General features: G+C 37.9%; 1 protein-coding gene across 4 annotated transcripts in view; it reads left to right on the plus strand.

Moving 5' to 3' along the window:
- CACNA2D1 (calcium voltage-gated channel auxiliary subunit alpha2delta 1) overlaps positions 1 to 16,613 on the plus strand; it is a 368,426-nt gene that overhangs the window by 36,426 nt on the left and 315,387 nt on the right. For all 4 annotated transcript variants that reach the window (XM_054270558.1, XM_054270564.1, XM_054270555.1 and 1 more), the window contains exon 2: positions 15,378 to 15,459. In XM_054270558.1, the coding sequence (XP_054126533.1) occupies positions 15,378 to 15,459 (82 nt within the window). The remainder of the gene's footprint in view (positions 1 to 15,377; positions 15,460 to 16,613) is intronic.

The raw sequence follows: 16,613 nt of genomic DNA on the forward strand, positions 1-16,613 counted from the left end.
CTTGTGGGAACAAAGTCAATCTGCCCACTTTCCCTCCTTGAGACTACTACCAATGGACTGTGTGAATGATGATGTGACTCCTTGTGCTGACACGCTTTTTGGATTGGCATCTGAAAGGACGTGGTAAAAGTCATCTCATCGGTGAAAGGTGAAAATGTGCATTTGCTAAAGGTTACATCATTTTAGGTGGAGCAAGAGGGAACTTCAGGGTATCCCATCAGAAGTGGAGAAGAGAATACTGCATTCTCATTTATAGTAGTGATTCAGGTTCACAGTTTCCTAGTCAAGAACATGTTACTTGATTTTTTTTTTTTTGTATCTAGCATTGGCAAGGGTATGGTAACTGAGCTGCCAATGCCTTGTTTGCGTAGGAAAGCTGATAGCCATCAGATATTGTACAGCACATTTTCAATATCTCATTGTTGTACACTATAAAAAGAGTGTGTATGGAGAAACCCCTTGTGTATTGTGATATTGAACTTTGACTACATGGACCTTTCTTCTCAGCTAACACTGCTTAGGGTGCAGGTACCCAAATATGACACCATCTCTAAGAATTGCATCATTTGTGCTGAAGTCTATTACTCTATTCTTTGGCCTTTTCATGTTTTGCCTCCATTTATTTTATCAAGAACTGCTATTAACTGTTTAATAAAGGATTTCAACAGTGTCAAAGAACAGGATAATAGACCTGTATTGTGTGTGCAGTAATGCTTTTCTCAATGTCTGACACTAGTGCTGTTTCTGGATTGGAAATGATGAGAAGCTAGTGTTTTATGATGAGTTTTTATCATAAACCATGGTTTATAAATGTCTGATTTTGTTGTTGCAACGTGAAAGTAATTTATTCAGAGAAACAGGAGAACTATAAAAGATTTATACACAATTAGGAGTTTAACTTGACTAGAAATGTCAACATTTTTCTCCCCAAATGCTCCTCTATGAAAGTACTCTCCTCTTTCCCTTTGAGGACATACAGTAGCCTACATAAATCAAAGTATTAAGTTGATGAAATATTAAACACAAATTCTAAACTTTCATTAAAGTGGTCTGTTACCTTTGTAAGACTGAAAGCTATCTCATCCTTCTTATCTAAAGTATCATCAGTTGTACTGCAGGCAACAGATCCCACATAGCACAGCACTCTGTTCTAAATGAAAAGAGGTTATGTTTCAGCAACATGCTTAGAAAGGGGAATAAATTGATAAAATTTTGATTGTGCTACTTTGTTTTGCTCTCCGGGCCTTTTAAACATCAGCTGTTCTGAGAATGCTTTCAGGATAGCCTTCTGCAATCTTGATTGCTGGTACACAGAAAGGTTGTGCTAATTCTGCAAATGGAGGCTGATCAGATGTCTCTGTTTACCCTCTCCTGTAGCCACACAGATCGGGTGCTTGTGGATGTGGCAGAGTGGCCCATCCTCAAACTCTCATTGAATTTAAGAGGGAGATTTTGTTGAGAGAGACATTGAAATATTTAGTGCAGGAATGGGGTTTTTGTGCAAAACAACTTTGAGGATTTAGACACCTGTGAAAGCTCCTGTGCTGTGTACCCCATGGCCCATTCTCAAACTCTCCCTTGAATTTGAGAGGAGGATTTTGTTGAGAGAGGCAGATTGAAAATTTAGTGTAGGAATGAGGTTTTTGTGCAAAACAGCTATGAGAATTTAGACTCCTGTGAAAGCCCCTGTACATGATACAATCCTGAGGCACTCAACTTTCCCGCACGATGGCAAGAGGCAGAAACTTATGAATAGGAAATTCACAAAACCTGCAGCAAGAATATAAAGTAGATGACACAAATGTCCTTTCAATTGTTGTTAATGTAATGGAGGTTGGGTACACAGATTGCTTAGACAGTGAAAAATATGTCAGCCTTGTCCTAGGAAAACATTCAGAGATGTCATCTGTGCTCTGTAGCACTGAGCACTGTGTAAAGTTACAGTACAGGTACAGCCTCTATCTATAATCATGTAACAGAGAACTAAGGGTGTTAAATCAGCCAAACAAACCACTCTTAGCTCTTGCCAGATTAACACACCATGTTTGCACAAAGCACCTTCCTGTTACTGCTGCTTAACTTTCACACAGTAAAATCATTGAGAGGGCTGGCTGCCTTTAGTACCTCCTGAAGCTGGGCTAATGCTTAAAAAGCTGTTGTCAGCTCTCTCAAATAACCCAGTAAAAGTCAAGGTAAACAAAAAAAAAACCTCTGAATATTAAGTGTCATGAATACTTTTCAAACCCCTTGAATCTGAGGCCTGATTGATAATTTCTGTGCAATCTAACTAGAATCTTTGACAAAATTCAGCTAATTGGGTTAGTGCTTGGTTGGAGGCAGTTTTATTTCAGTTACATGTGTTGTGTAAGGTGTTCAGGTACTACAAATTAATGAAAAATACTTGTGTGTGAGGGAGTATTTTGAAATAAGCAAGTGGCACACACCTTACCATGCCGTGAATTTCATTTAAATTCATGTGAATGTATTTAATTCATGCATGTAATGGAAGAGGTAAGAAAGAACTTTGATACAGAAAATGCTGGCCTAACATGTGAGACGCAGAGAGAAGTAAAAAGAAAATTAGGAGAAATATGCTTATGTAGAAGGTACAGATTGTGACACTGTGAATGAGTCTCTGGCAAAGATATGGATGGCTCTGCTGTTTCAGAGGTATCTTCATGGTGAACACAGTTGTACAAAAGTTTTTGCCTTCCCTCCCATCTGGAGAATGTTACATATTCAGAGCTCCTGAGGCATTCAGTGTATCCTTGGAATCTTGTATGTTGTCACAGCAAAATTGCATTGCAGTCCTGACAACGAAGAGAAGTGCAGAAACTGCACCTAGCTGAAAAGATTTCTTCATCTTCCTCTAATGCCACCGACAGCTTTTGCACTAAGCAATTTGGAAACTGCCCAGGGTAGCATTTTATAAACAAAAATTTAAAAAAAATTTGAAATGCACTCATTCACAGAGGTGTATCTAAATTAGGCAATTCAGTCTTTTAGTTTGTGCTTTTGTAATATAAGAGCTGTCCCTGCATTTCCTTCATTCTCACTTTCTATCTCTGCCATCTCTTACTCCCTTCTACTTACCAACACCCAGCCAGGCCTAAATAAATGCAGCATCACCCCCCAGAGTTGAAATTTTCCCTGCTTGACAAGCTATTTCTTATTATTTTCTTTTCTGTTGCCTGAATACTTCCTATCTGTGTCTTTTAAATATTCTGTACCTACTTTTGATAACCCAGGCTGGAACCAAGGCATCTCTTTACTTGTCACAGTGCAGATTGCAGCATGGGAGAGGCAGCCTGTGTTGGAGGCTTGTGTTCTTTTCATGTTCACATTCAAATTACTGAAATTACTGTTGTTTCTATTTGTAAACCCCCTCCCTCCCTTTTTTAAAATTAATCTAGTAGTTTCCTACATCAGTATCAGTGAATCTGTAATTGATTACTAAATTGTTGGTAGTGCATTTCCTTCAGCACAGCTAATACCACTTTTCTGGATTAACACTTTTCTTGATCAAATATTGTCTATGACTCTGAAACTTCAAACCCCAGTGCTTTTTACTGGGAATTGAAAACAGAACAAGGTGCTGGAATAGAAAAAGGAAAGCACCTTCCTGACAGGTCTGTTTTGTGTATCACAAAAGGACATTACTTTAGCAGTTGACTTTTTTTCCTTTGCTCTGTGTAATGACTGCTAGAGATTCTGATTTAATCAACCAACCATGCAAGCGCAGTGATTGTGAACCAGATCATTGTGCAGCAAACAAATGTTTCACAGTAAATTGCCAAGGGATACCAGCTACTCTGCTCTGGTTCTGCTCAAATAGATTGTCTTTTAAGCAGCTGCCTCATGAAAAGCCTTTGTTATGTATGGACCTTTAATCAAAATGTCACTAAATCCTGCATTCTGGGATGCTTCATTTGAAACACATCCAATGTTCTTATTTATTAAATTGTCCAGTGTCGAATCCAGCCACCATTATCCCTAGTAAGCAAAGATAGATGAGGGAGTGACAAAAAGCTTGTGTCACAGCTGAGATCAGTTGTGTGTGTGTGATGTCTTGATCTGTTTGTACAAGCCTCTTGGGGACCATTGGGCAATTAAGTTCACCCATTTCAGACACGGCCTTTCCTGTACACTCTGATTTGATAGGAGAATGGGCAATTCCCAGTAATGACTGCTACATCAATTATATTGCATTGTATTGATGTTTAATTAGAGAATGTGTTGAAAATGGGGAAGGGGACAACTGGAAGAGGGGAGGGTTGTCTCCCAAGTAAATGTCAGAGACCTTTGCTTAATAGCCTGTCTTTTTAATGCGCATTGAATGCACTGACAAGCACTGTGGCCTCCTGACCTTCAAGCATTTACCCCTGCCTGAGAAAGGAGAGCGAAGCTGCTTTGAGAAGGAATTGTTTTAGAGCTGAATTACATTTAGTGTCATTCTTGTTCAGCTTTACTGTGAAGTGACCCTTTCAGCCCTTTAGCCCCGTGTGCACAGTTGGAAACCATTTCTGTGCCTGAGCTTTCTGAATCAAACACTTGCAGTCTCTTCAAACAGCCTTTCAAAAGTGAAACCCAAACATCATGAACGTGAACTCTTATTTTTCTAGGGTTTATGTAAGTAATCCGTGAGCTGTCTTCAAGAGTTCTTTGAATGAAAAATAATGAAGCCAAGGCTTTTGTATCACTCTAACAATGACATTACTGTCCTTCAATCTCCAGTTTCTTCAGATTTAAGAAAAGTGGTATAAATTACAAATGGAGGATTGCAACAGAAATATAAGACCTGCACAGTTGTTTATGACTGAGCTGGCCTGCAACACCTGACACCAGCCATTTCTAAAGGTTAATTTTCTAAAGCGGAAGATTACAATATGGCTTTGGTTTCTGCTGGTTCTTTACAGGGTAATTGCATTGAAATTTTCTGGTAGTTTACAGTATGCTAGCACTTCTGATACACAGCTGCTCTCTCTAACACCCTGGAGAAACAGCCATGGGTTTAATTCATCTAAGGTTCTTCTGCACCAGCCTGTGCAGTCATTGTCCTGATCCTGTGATCATGAGTCCTGACCTTACGTTTTCAAGGCAGAAAACTGCAGTGTGTGAGGAGGGGGGAAACACACTGACAATCTCTGGAACCAGGAGGAAAAGAATGCATTGCTTGTTTCTCATATACTATTATCCTTTTCACGCAACCATTAATATGCATCTGCATCCCAGGAACAACGACGTGCCAGCTGCGCCTTTAGCAAAAACTCCGTGTAATTCAGCGTGACTTTGTGAAATGGGAAGAATTTAAAGACAGCGTGGCTATGCTAATTCTGATGTTAATTTCTGTAGGAACTTAATATTCTGTGTCATTCTTTTGCCTGTGCAATAATCTCTGCTTTACATCTTCTGGCGTGGTATTTTACTTTTTGTTTTAAATGGCAGCGCTGAATGCAGATTGTGCAGATCTTTCAGAATATGGAGTCAATTCGGGTCTTTCCAAAAAAAAAGTCTCTTCATTACTCTAAATGCTATTACTACACATGCCACAGCAGTGGCACATTAGGGTGGTGACAATTTTGCACATTGGCAGTCAGGCTTTGAAAGAAAGAATATATTTGCAGAGGAAATATTTGGAAATATTTTTGCAGCTGATTAATTTGGATGTGCAGCTTTCAAGTTACATGCTTTGGAGTACACTGTACAACAAAAAAAATAAAGTATTTAATTAAAAAGAATATAATAAATTAGAAGAAGAAGAGTAGCTGTACATTGGTGGTGTGTATTTGGAGTCAGGTGGGGATTTTTCTTAGACTACCTAGGTTTATCAGAAGGTGACATTCTGTTATCTGATGTAATAGATGTTTTATTTATGAAACCTTGACATTATTAAATAAGGGGGATCAACACCACAGAAAAATGCATTGGAAAGGAGGTTATAAAATTTGTAGCTTGGTAGCAAACAGCTCATAGTTGTGTAAAAAACCCTTACACTTTTTTACCAGTCTTAATTTCTTTTTTTTTAGTGCTTAAATGATCATAGAATATTCTCAGTAGGAATTTAATATTAAAGAATTGTTATAAATAATGTATCTTTTAGACAGTGTTAGCAATTTCATACAAATTTATAAGGAAAATTCTCCATATACAATCATGGCGTATCTTTCAGAGCACATAAACACCTGCTTGTTTTTAAACATTTCTATATTTTTACTTTTAGCTTTTCTATTTAGGCAGGTGGCAAACTCAGAAAAAACAGACTTGATGTCCAGGTTCTGAGTGCAGCATCCTAGTTCTGTTATGGGCTTCAATTCTGTGGTTTGTGTGACTTGCACAGGGGAAATTGCTCACCTGCTCCTGTACCTTGCTGCAGCAAAGCACAGGCCGGGTACTTCAGGGTTTTGCTGGTGCCAGTGTCAGTCCTGGGTGCTGGACTTTTGCTGCTACAGCCAAAGCCTACATCAGACAATCAGATAAAAATAGAGGAATGAGTAACTCAGCTCCCTGATGATGCTGTCATTGCCTTAGTTGCACTTGCCTAATATATTCTGAGAGGCAAAGTACTTTAATACTATTTTTTTCCTATTAAACCTCTACCCCAAAATTTAAAAACAAACTAACTAACTAACTAACTTGATTTTTAAGAAGGGTGCTGATTTTTACCTCAATTCCCTGAAAGTCAATGAGAAGCACTGATTGAAGGCTGCATCCATGTGTTGCTAAACTCAGGGGAAGCTTTGCTGTTCAGTTCCTCAGAAGTGCAGGTGATGACAAAATGAGGTGAACACAGGGTCATTTCCCTCAAAGCTGATCTTGGCATTTCTGCAAGTATGACTTAAACCAAAACAGCAGATCAAACTAACTGCAGGCTTTAAGGAGATAAATGTATGTGTCTTATTCTGGTGGCCTGTACAATTTATTCAGTATGAAGAACAGACAAGTCCAGTGCATATGTGCAGCTTCTGCATTAAATATGAGTGAAAACAAGATTCTGAAGTGGTTAGGGCATAAATTGGGTGGCTTAGATGAAATACTCATGCAGTTGAATCAGTGCACATATGTAATTATGAATATGTTCCTGGTTTGTATGGATCTTAGGGTTTTCTTTCCTTTAATCTTTTCTTTACTGGTATCCAAGGTATCATATTTTTATATCCTTTTTTTTTTTACTAGTGTTAAAATGTAATGCTTATTAGCGTGGGGAAGAAGTAATTTCAATATAAATTATGATTAAAGTATGAGTGTGATATGTTAAACACTACTGATAAAGTAATTGTTTGCCTGAAATGTCTTAGCAAAATTGTGCTGTTAAGCACTTTGTAAAATTCCATTACAACTGAGATTTATTTTTCAATCATTTTTTAAGACATGCTTTTTTATTCTCCAAAGGCATTATGCTATTAACAGATTTGCCACATAATACAGAACCATCAAAAATAGCAGCATTTACATCTTAATTTGCATAAGGACTTGCTTCTAATCCAGATTCCATTGTTGAAGTGTTGGAATAACTGCAGTGATGTATGTGAGATTCAATTTCAGTCTCCTTCTTACCATATTCCATGTATAATTTTAGTGGAATATCTGTGTTTTTACTGGGGAAATTTTACTGAGACCAGATTGCACTAAAGAGTGTCTAGTTGTATTGGATACTCTTTAAATACCAGTTATCAGAGGTGAAGCAAAGAGATGATGAGAGGCATATTACCTGCTCTTTTAGGGCATCTCTGATGGGTGCAAGTATATCCAGGTCTCTCCAGCAATGCCTGCTCCTCTGTGAGATCTAAATCCTTGGCCATATGTTGGACTATTTCAATTTAAAATTAAATGACTGCTTTTAATCTGGTATAGATTAAAAACAAATTAGGGTGTCTTCATTCTGAATTTATATTTCTCAGTCACAAAAACAGTAACTAGATTTGGAAAGCTTCCTCAATGGTAAACAATAAATGGTACTACATGCGTATCTTATTGTAAATGCCTTTAATGAAACATATCTGAGCTCTACTGGCAGTCATTTGAGCTGTAAATTTGTTATGTCTTCTCTGTTGAACTGCTTTAGCAGTATAATCTCTGATAATTAAAGCATAATCATTTTTAAGGAGTTCTTTTCACAGCTTATAGCAATTTTGCAGCTGACTCTGTCAGACTTGCATTAAAGATTGATCTTAAATTATTAAATGATGTTTTGTGCAACTGTAATTTCCATGAGAGGATATTTTTCATGTTATTTGCTAGGAAGCTTTAGACTGCTAAAGAACACTTTTGGCAAAGTAAAGGGAAATATTTGTGAAGCAGAAACTATAATTATGAACATGTGTAGTTAAACACCTCTTAGGCACTTGGCTCATGCTGAACAAGGTTGTAAAATAATAGGACCATGCTTGTCAAAGTGGACACCATATTAAAGGAGTTGCTTCATCACTTCTGCTTAACATCTGGGTGCTTTGAAGAATCTGCTACACACCTGTTAAAATGTAAAGTGAAGTTGCAGATGATGAGTTGAAATATGAGGAGAGGTTGTTTCAGTGAGAATGAGCAGCAGTCAGCAGGTCCAACCTCTGGGTCAGAGGGGGCTCTTCCCACATCCATCTCTGAAACCTTCTGATGGAGGTTTTTAGGCAAGGTTTTGTGGAAGGTGAGACCAAAACAGCCATTCAGGCTGTGCTCCAAAAGAGATGTTGGGGTGAGGGAGTTAGTTTGGCCTACAAGTCGTGGCTGAGAACGGAGAAAGGTTTCTGCTTCTATGGGCAATGGGGCAAAAGCTAAGCAGCTTATGGTGCCATTCACAGCTGACCATTTCCATCCTGAAACCTGCACCTGGGACTCAGTATTTTTCTCAAAGCAGTATTTTCTCAAAAAGAAGTGCACAGAAAAGGATCTGCCCTTCATGTGCCATAAACAATTGACTTGCCGCTGACTTTCTCATGGAAGCCAGTGGTGGAACCTAAAGATCCTGAGCTGCTGGCCCAGCCAAAGGGCCATTCCTTCTCCTTCTGTCTGTACCAGTGCTGCATTGCTGGATTCCTTGTTCCCAATTATCTGTGGTACAGGGGGAGTCCTTGAAAGAGCAGTTGGTAGAGCAGTCATTTGGGAATGCTCCTGAGAACTTGTTCTCTGAAGACCATGATTGAGATGAACTATGTTCATATGGAGAAGGAGTGCTGGGGGGAAAAAATGGAAAAATGGTTTACCTTCTGTAACTGGATGGCCTAACTACATAAATTAGAAGCTTTAAACCCCCAAGTCTGAACATTAGGATGTTTACTACTAAGAACCAAATGTATCCTGAAGAGATTTCCGTCTGCATTGACATTTTCTTTCTATGGAATAACAGGTATGACAGAGGAATTATATCTTGCTTCCCAAATGTTTCCATTTGAGAAATGTAGAACAACTATTCCAAGCAAGAGTTTTACACTTTGAAAACAGGAAAGAATAAAAGGGGCCATCTGGCCTTGTTCACTGGGGCTATCTTATCTCTGGGAGCTCCTTGCATGGCCAACAGCTTGTCACATTTGGGAAGATAAGACAGTCTTATCTTAAAGAGGGCAAAGAAACAAAGTTCTAATATTTCTTCTTGCCAACAAAGGAAATATATCTTCTTGGAGAGCAGAAGATACAGAAGATTTTTATGCACAGAAATTGCATAGCTTCTATGTTTTCCTCACTCAGTACAGCCAAAATGTAATGAATTAATGTTTGCTTTGCTTTTTTGCTTTGCTTTTACAAGCATTCTTCCAAACATTTCTACAAAATTGTGTTGATATATTTTTAACACATAGTTAGCACATCATTATTGCATTGGAATAAAAGAGTCTTCAACATTTGCAGAACACAACTCTTCACCTAATTTTCTGAATCCTCACCTTAATTTCAAACTGTTATTTACTATGTACAGTACTTCTACTTTATAGTTAAAAATACCTTTAAATAGCACATTAGCAAACTTTCAAACAACAGAAAAAGAAGTATTGGAGGACTATACATCACACTGGGGTGTTCATAACCATAGAAGTCATAGAATGAGGTGAGCCTGTCTTTGGCTGATGAAATTGAGTCCCCTCTGTGGGATCTAACTGGACTATTACAAACACTGTAGTAAGATCTGGAAAATTCACAAAACCTTAGATGGACTGTTTTGCCTTCTTGTGTTTTAATGTCACATATAAATTATATATCCCTCTTTTTTTTCATTTTCTGGCTGTGGGGACAGTGGACATTGGAGAGGTTAATGTGATAACAATGGGATTTTAGTGATCTTTTCTTCATATCCAGGCCCCTTCATTCTGTTTTATAATCAGTGGAATTTTGGTACATTATGAAAATTTCTTCAGTATTTCACAAAACTTGCCTTTATTTCTTCTTCAAAAGTCTGGTTGCCTATGAACCTATTCATTTATCCCCATAAATGAGAGATGAGTGCTGTCAGCTTAGGTCATTAAAAAAATACAATGCTATTTAAAATCACTAGTTGTGCAGTGAGAGGTGTAAATGCAGAACATGGGTAATTTCTGGGTAGAATGTTAGTAATTCTATTTTAACTTCCATTCATATGCCTTCTATAAATTACTATAAGAATTTCTATTTGCCCTCTGGTTTTGCCTAATAATGACAAAAAATAGCTATGAAGACTGTTGCTATGATAATTTTGTAGCCTTTCCCCCCTCCTTCACTAACAGAAAATCTTATAAAAAACATCTAATTCTGAAAGTGAAGGCTTTTTCTTCAAGAAAATAAAGTGGGGTTAGGCTGAAAAAATATAGGAAGGCTTTGTCTCCTAGTTTCCGAAGCTAATCTCATTTATCTTCATTTTCTGAACATCACTTTTCAATTGAATCAGGAGCAGTGTGTTATGTATTTTTTTTTCCTTTCTGATAATCAGAGAAATATTGACCTATTTTGAAAACACTTCTTCCTCTCACTACTGACAACTTTCATTACTTCAGTTGTTGCTATTTTTATATAAAAGAGCTATAAAGGAACTTGAGCTGAATGTAATCTTAACTGTAGAGAACTGGATGTGGATCTACAACATACCACATGACTTCAATTGTCAGAGTTAAGGTTTAACCTTGCCTCTTTAGATTATAACATATTATCCAAGCAGAAGTCAGCTAATGGGCCTTAAATTAGTGTGAGTGGTCTAGAAAGATCTGGCATATCATTACATGAATCTCCCTTCCCTGAAGTCAGCAGAAAAATACTGCATCAGTTTCAGTAGGGAAAAAAAAGGTTATAGCTATAGCCAGGTTACTCTGCATTGAGATGTCTTGGTTTCTTTTACCCTTGTAATTGAGGAGTGCTCTGTTCTGCAAGTACAGGTTTAATATAAAAATAGGTTTTAATGAAATTAAAAGAAAGATTTTTTTAGTCTAGGATCTGCTATATTTAGTTCTACCTGTAGTGTGGCTAGGGGTGTACCTGTGAAAATCCTTTGACTTTAGCAAATATAATTGCTTTAAAAAATTTAAAAAAAAAATACAAAAAGAAAAGGAAGAAAACAAAATCTTCCTGTGCTGCCAAAGTAGATGTTTCACTAAGTTGGCTTATAATGTAATGTGGCTCTTTAGTGTTTTGGCTACTTTATCATCAATCTGATCACAGCCCAGGTGACAGGAGCAGGGTTGTACCTTCCAATGCCCCAGTAAATGACCTGTGTCTGTCTATCTTTGATCAGACAGCTCCCTCCATCATTCAGATCACTGGGAAGTTGCTGTGGGAAGGCATGTGCGCACTCCTTTTGTCTTGTCACTGCTTCATTCAGGGACAACCTGTGTGTGGGAGAAGGGGGTTTGTCAATTGTCCTGCAGAACATGATCACATACAATAGGTGATACATCCAGTGCAATGTTTGTGCCAAACTAATAATGGTAGGAACAAACCAGTCTTTTGTACAGGCTTTCTGTTGGTGCCCTTTGCAGAAAAAAAAAAAATTGCTGCTGCTTCTTTAAGTAGTAAATGTAGTAGTAGTAATGGGGACTCCCATTTGCTGTGACAGCTTTCCAATTTTTAAATAAACTCTGACCATGAGCAGCTGTCAGACAGGTATTGCACTGCAGGCTTCAGTTAAAAGGAGCACCAGACAAGCATTTCGGTGCCTAAAGGCCCTTATTTATTTTGTTTTAAAGACACACTTATAAAAACCCCAAAACCACAATGAGATAATACGAGTCCTTCACTGGAAAAGAGAAGCAAAAACCATTTTATTTTATATACTATATGCAATTTTCTTGTGAAAGAATATAGAATAGATACTCACATAGAGAATGTGAGTATGTCCATTTTTGAGAAAAAAGCCTATGTAGAACATGAAATGTCTCAAATGTACACTTTTGTCTGGTAGCAAGGTAGAAAATTGAGATGCAGAAATCCTGACATTAGACTTGATAAATACTACTAATCATATTCAAATTCTTGTGGGAAAGCAGGAGGAATTATATTGAGCTTCCTCAAAGTCATGGAATGTAATTTTATCATTTCTACTTTTGACAGTAATCTAGCTCAACACTTGTGATGTTATTGCATTTTGCCATCTGAACAATTTGAGCTGGTTGAAGCTGTCCTTGCTCATTGCAAGGGGATCGGACTGGATGACCTTTAAAGGTCCCTTCCAACCCAAACTATTTTATAGTTCCATAATTCTGTGACAATTGTGCACCCTGATGTTCAGGAAAGAAAAAAAAAAGGCAATTTTTACTACAGAAGGTCTCCAATATGCAAGAAAATAATCTTAAGGTAAATATATAGTCAATATATTGAAAGAAACCTTATAATTTACATCAAAATTACAGCTGGGGAGAGAGATTGCCATTAAGTTAGGAAGAAGTTGTACTTCCAACTATTCCAGTTTACAGACTGAAACTCTATCTTTACCTGACTAAAAGTCAGGCTGGAGAACTCTGACTTGGAATCAAAGTTGACCAGAGCCCCACTAGAAGATATTTAGAAGATGGATTCAGCTCTCCTGGCTGAGGAGACAGTGAGTCAGCTCTGGACATGCCTTTTCCCACTGGCATTGAAGCAGAAGCCTAGCTTAAACACAAATTAAAACAAAATCAAACCAAACCCAAAATAAAACAAAAACTAGTCATGGTGATTAATTTCAAAAGGCAAGGTGTGGGCTAATTGTGTGGAGGCAGGAGTTCTAGACAATATATAAGTATTTATTGAAAAACCAATATTTTTTCATGTTAAAGAGAAGATATGATGCATATTTCATTTACAAGTAATAGTAAGTAATTATTGATTTTAAGTTTAGCTTCTTCTTAAATTTCAAATTTAAGTAACTCAGTAGCTATGTAACTAACTAGTTAACTAATATGTGTCTTCACCATTCCAGTTTTGTTTAAAGACAGAGAGGAATGTATCTAGTAAAAATAAAAAGCAGTAGGAAATGAAAAAAGTCAATTTAAAAATCAATCCTCCCTGATTTTTTCCATCGACTCCTGTTAGAAATAACACCCACAATTTTATAACTGAAATGGATCATAAAAAAAAAATCTCAGAGTGTTCAATTATTTATTTTATGCTTTTGAAAACACTTTTGGGTAATGGGTTTCACTTTTTCACCTTTCATTTACTTCATTCTTCCACTCAGGAAAACGGAAACCATTTAAAAATGGAAAATGATAACATTTTCTTGTTTGTGCTTGTACTTGTGCTTTTGAGTCAATGTGCTTCACACAGATGCAGGTGATGGTCTTAAAGCCATGGTAAACATAATGCACCATGGTTTTAAACAATCTGATTTCTATACAGAACTAAATGTTTATATAATATAGGGCTTTGTGGAGACTTGAACCAGGAAATTAATTTATTTTATTTCAGTTTTTGGAAAGCAAAATATAGAAGGGAAGGTTTTGGAGCAGTACACCAACAATGGAATTAATTGCTCTAGTCAATGCAAATATGATTTTTCATGTGTGAAGGAAGCATGAGGAAGGGTCCTTCAATGAAAAACAATCAACTTGAAACCATAATGGTAATCTTTGAAGATATTGGTTGTGGATTAGCAGAAAATTTATTCATTAAAGCCATGGAAAAAAGGAGTAAAATCAGTCTTCCATCTTCTTTCTTAGTCTTCCAAATTTTCCATTTTGAAGCAAAAATGGAATCTTCCTTTTTTCTTCTTAATTAATGAATTAATGTAAGTTGTCACCCCTGGGGTATGAGATTAAGACTGGGAAATGGCTGAGACAAATATGGTTACCTGTTCTAGGTTTCAGAGCAGAAAGCTGTCATAATGGCAGGGATAATGTGAGAGTTGAGTTGGACGTGAAAATTTCTGGCTAGGCAAGCAAGACAACCTTCTGAACATGGATCTTACTGGAATAAACTTTCACCATGGCTCCTTTCCTGCTAGAGAACGTGTCATGGCACAGAAACTGTGTTGGATCCAATGCTGTTCCAGAGAGTCAGGTCCACTGGGCACAGGGAGCAGAGAACAGCAGCAAATCACTTGTTCACTGGTGACAGCAGCCAGGATCCAACGTGCCTTTCCAAAGCAGCTCGTGGCCACTGCTGCCTGCCCTGCTGTTGCTTCCTTGAAGAGAGGCTACAGGCCAGAAAATCTGGTGTGGTTTGTGAGCCTGCTTCCAGCTGCTGTTTGTCTCTGCACTGTTGGGAGAAGGACCTTGGGGCACTCAGGAGAGGAATTTCTGGGAGTGAACTGCAGGGCAGGCAGGTTGTCCTGATGGGCATTTTGAAGTTCATAATGAATTTTCATTCTCAGAGGGAGGCGAGGCTTTCTGTTCCGGAGTGGATGTAGATTGTTACTGGGATTGGACTGATTAAGAAGGAGGTTTTGACTGTCTTTGTAATTGTGTTGGGGGTGTTCTTGAGGTTGTTGGATAGAAGTGGAAATAGGATGGGGGTGGATAGGGTTACTAGGGTTAAGGGTATGAATTGGTTTAGGACTAGTGAGAGGTCCATTATTTGACTTGGACTTGCCCCAACATGAGTGGCTCCTAACACCACTGGATTACTGCCATCCTTTGAAAGTAAGGAGACTGAGGTTTTATACTCAGATATAAGAATTAGCAGTTCTCACTGGTTTTACCTCTCCTCAGCAAGTAAGAAGGGTTTAACTGGCAGGTAGTGTGCCAGCTCTGTTGTGGGGATCTTTGCTGCAGCTTGGCTACAGCAGATATATGATGGCACTCTTGGGTTTACAAGTGGCACAGCATTGTGGCCACCACAGACATCTGTATGCACAGATTCAGGTCAGCAAAGCTGAATAGAAGAAAAACCTCAAAGACAAGTCTTTTATGTTTTGTATTCAACTTTATCCCTTTTATTTTTTCTGTGCTATATGCTTGTATGCCATTTCCACTTGTCTGATTGGATGCCTCTGTTTTGTTTTCTGTTTTCTGCAGGATAAAAGCATGGGTGGATAAGATGCAAGAAGATCTCGTGACGCTCGCACGAACTGCAAGTGGGGTGGACCAGCTTGCTGAAGTAAGGAGAGGTGTCCTAGACTGCTGTAACTAGAAAGTGAAGGGCTTGCACCTTCCAGGCTTTACAATCTTTTCATCTCAACATATAAAAATGGTTTTAGGGGATTAATTTAACTCTGTAGTGCTTACTGAGAGAGAAATGAAGAACAGACATGCATCAATTCACTCTCAGTGTTGCAGCACTTCCTCATTGATAATATTTAATCAGCTTTGCAGTATCAGACATAAGGCTTGCCATTGTTGCAACACTTCCACTGAAGCAAGCACTTTTATGTTCTGTTTGTCAAATACGGTATCCAGGAAGCAACCATTCACAGTGGTGGAGAATTCTGCTCTCTATTAACAAGGGCACCTATCTTTCTGACACATATTTCATGAAATGAGGCAGCTTTTGGTTAGCAGAAACACAGATGAGAATGAAAACTACTTTTATTCAGCTGTTCAATTTAACACCAAGTTTGTTTTAGAGAGGAATTTACAAATCCCTCATTGAGATTTTTTTGGTGTTATTTTTTTATTTATAGATGGTGACAACACATGTGCCATTGCAGAAAAATGAAGGCACAATTAAGAACATGTCAGAATAACACTGCCTGTACAATTTTGTATGCATGCATCACAATCCAGGTTACAACCATATGATCATACCTCTCCCTATCCCTGCACAAGAGCTATGGCTCTTTATTTGAACTGATGGATGTCTGATTTAAGGTGAAGGGAATTTTGCTGCTGCATCAGGAAACTGAGCTATTGTTTGTCAGCAAAAGCCCCTGGTGCGGAGGAACTGCATGTGAAGCCTTGAAATTTGGTTTTCAGAAAATTATTCCAAATAATCCATGAAATGGATAGCAGAGGTTTGAGCAGATTGCTTCAAATTGTTTTTGAAGTGCTAAGAAACACAAAGAAAAAATAATGTGTGAAGTTGTCAGATTTACCATTGTGTATTAATGTATTCCTTTGCCCTTAATGACCTTCATGTCTTGTTTGTATCCTGTCCCAAAAGGACATTTTGTCTTTACTGGCTATAAGAGGAGGTTGGATGATTAGCTCAGATGTCCATTAGCTCAGATGAGATCACCACTGTCTTATAAAAGGAAGGGCTGTGTCACTGCATGCACAATGAACATAAATGAAGATTGCAGACTTCATTTTAGT

The sequence above is a fragment of the Melozone crissalis genome, unplaced genomic scaffold (genome assembly GCF_028551555.1).
Source record: "Melozone crissalis strain CALT ecotype California unplaced genomic scaffold, PUWL_Pcris_2 ptg000004l_1, whole genome shotgun sequence".
In the NCBI taxonomy this organism is placed as follows: domain Eukaryota; kingdom Metazoa; phylum Chordata; class Aves; order Passeriformes; family Passerellidae; genus Melozone; species Melozone crissalis.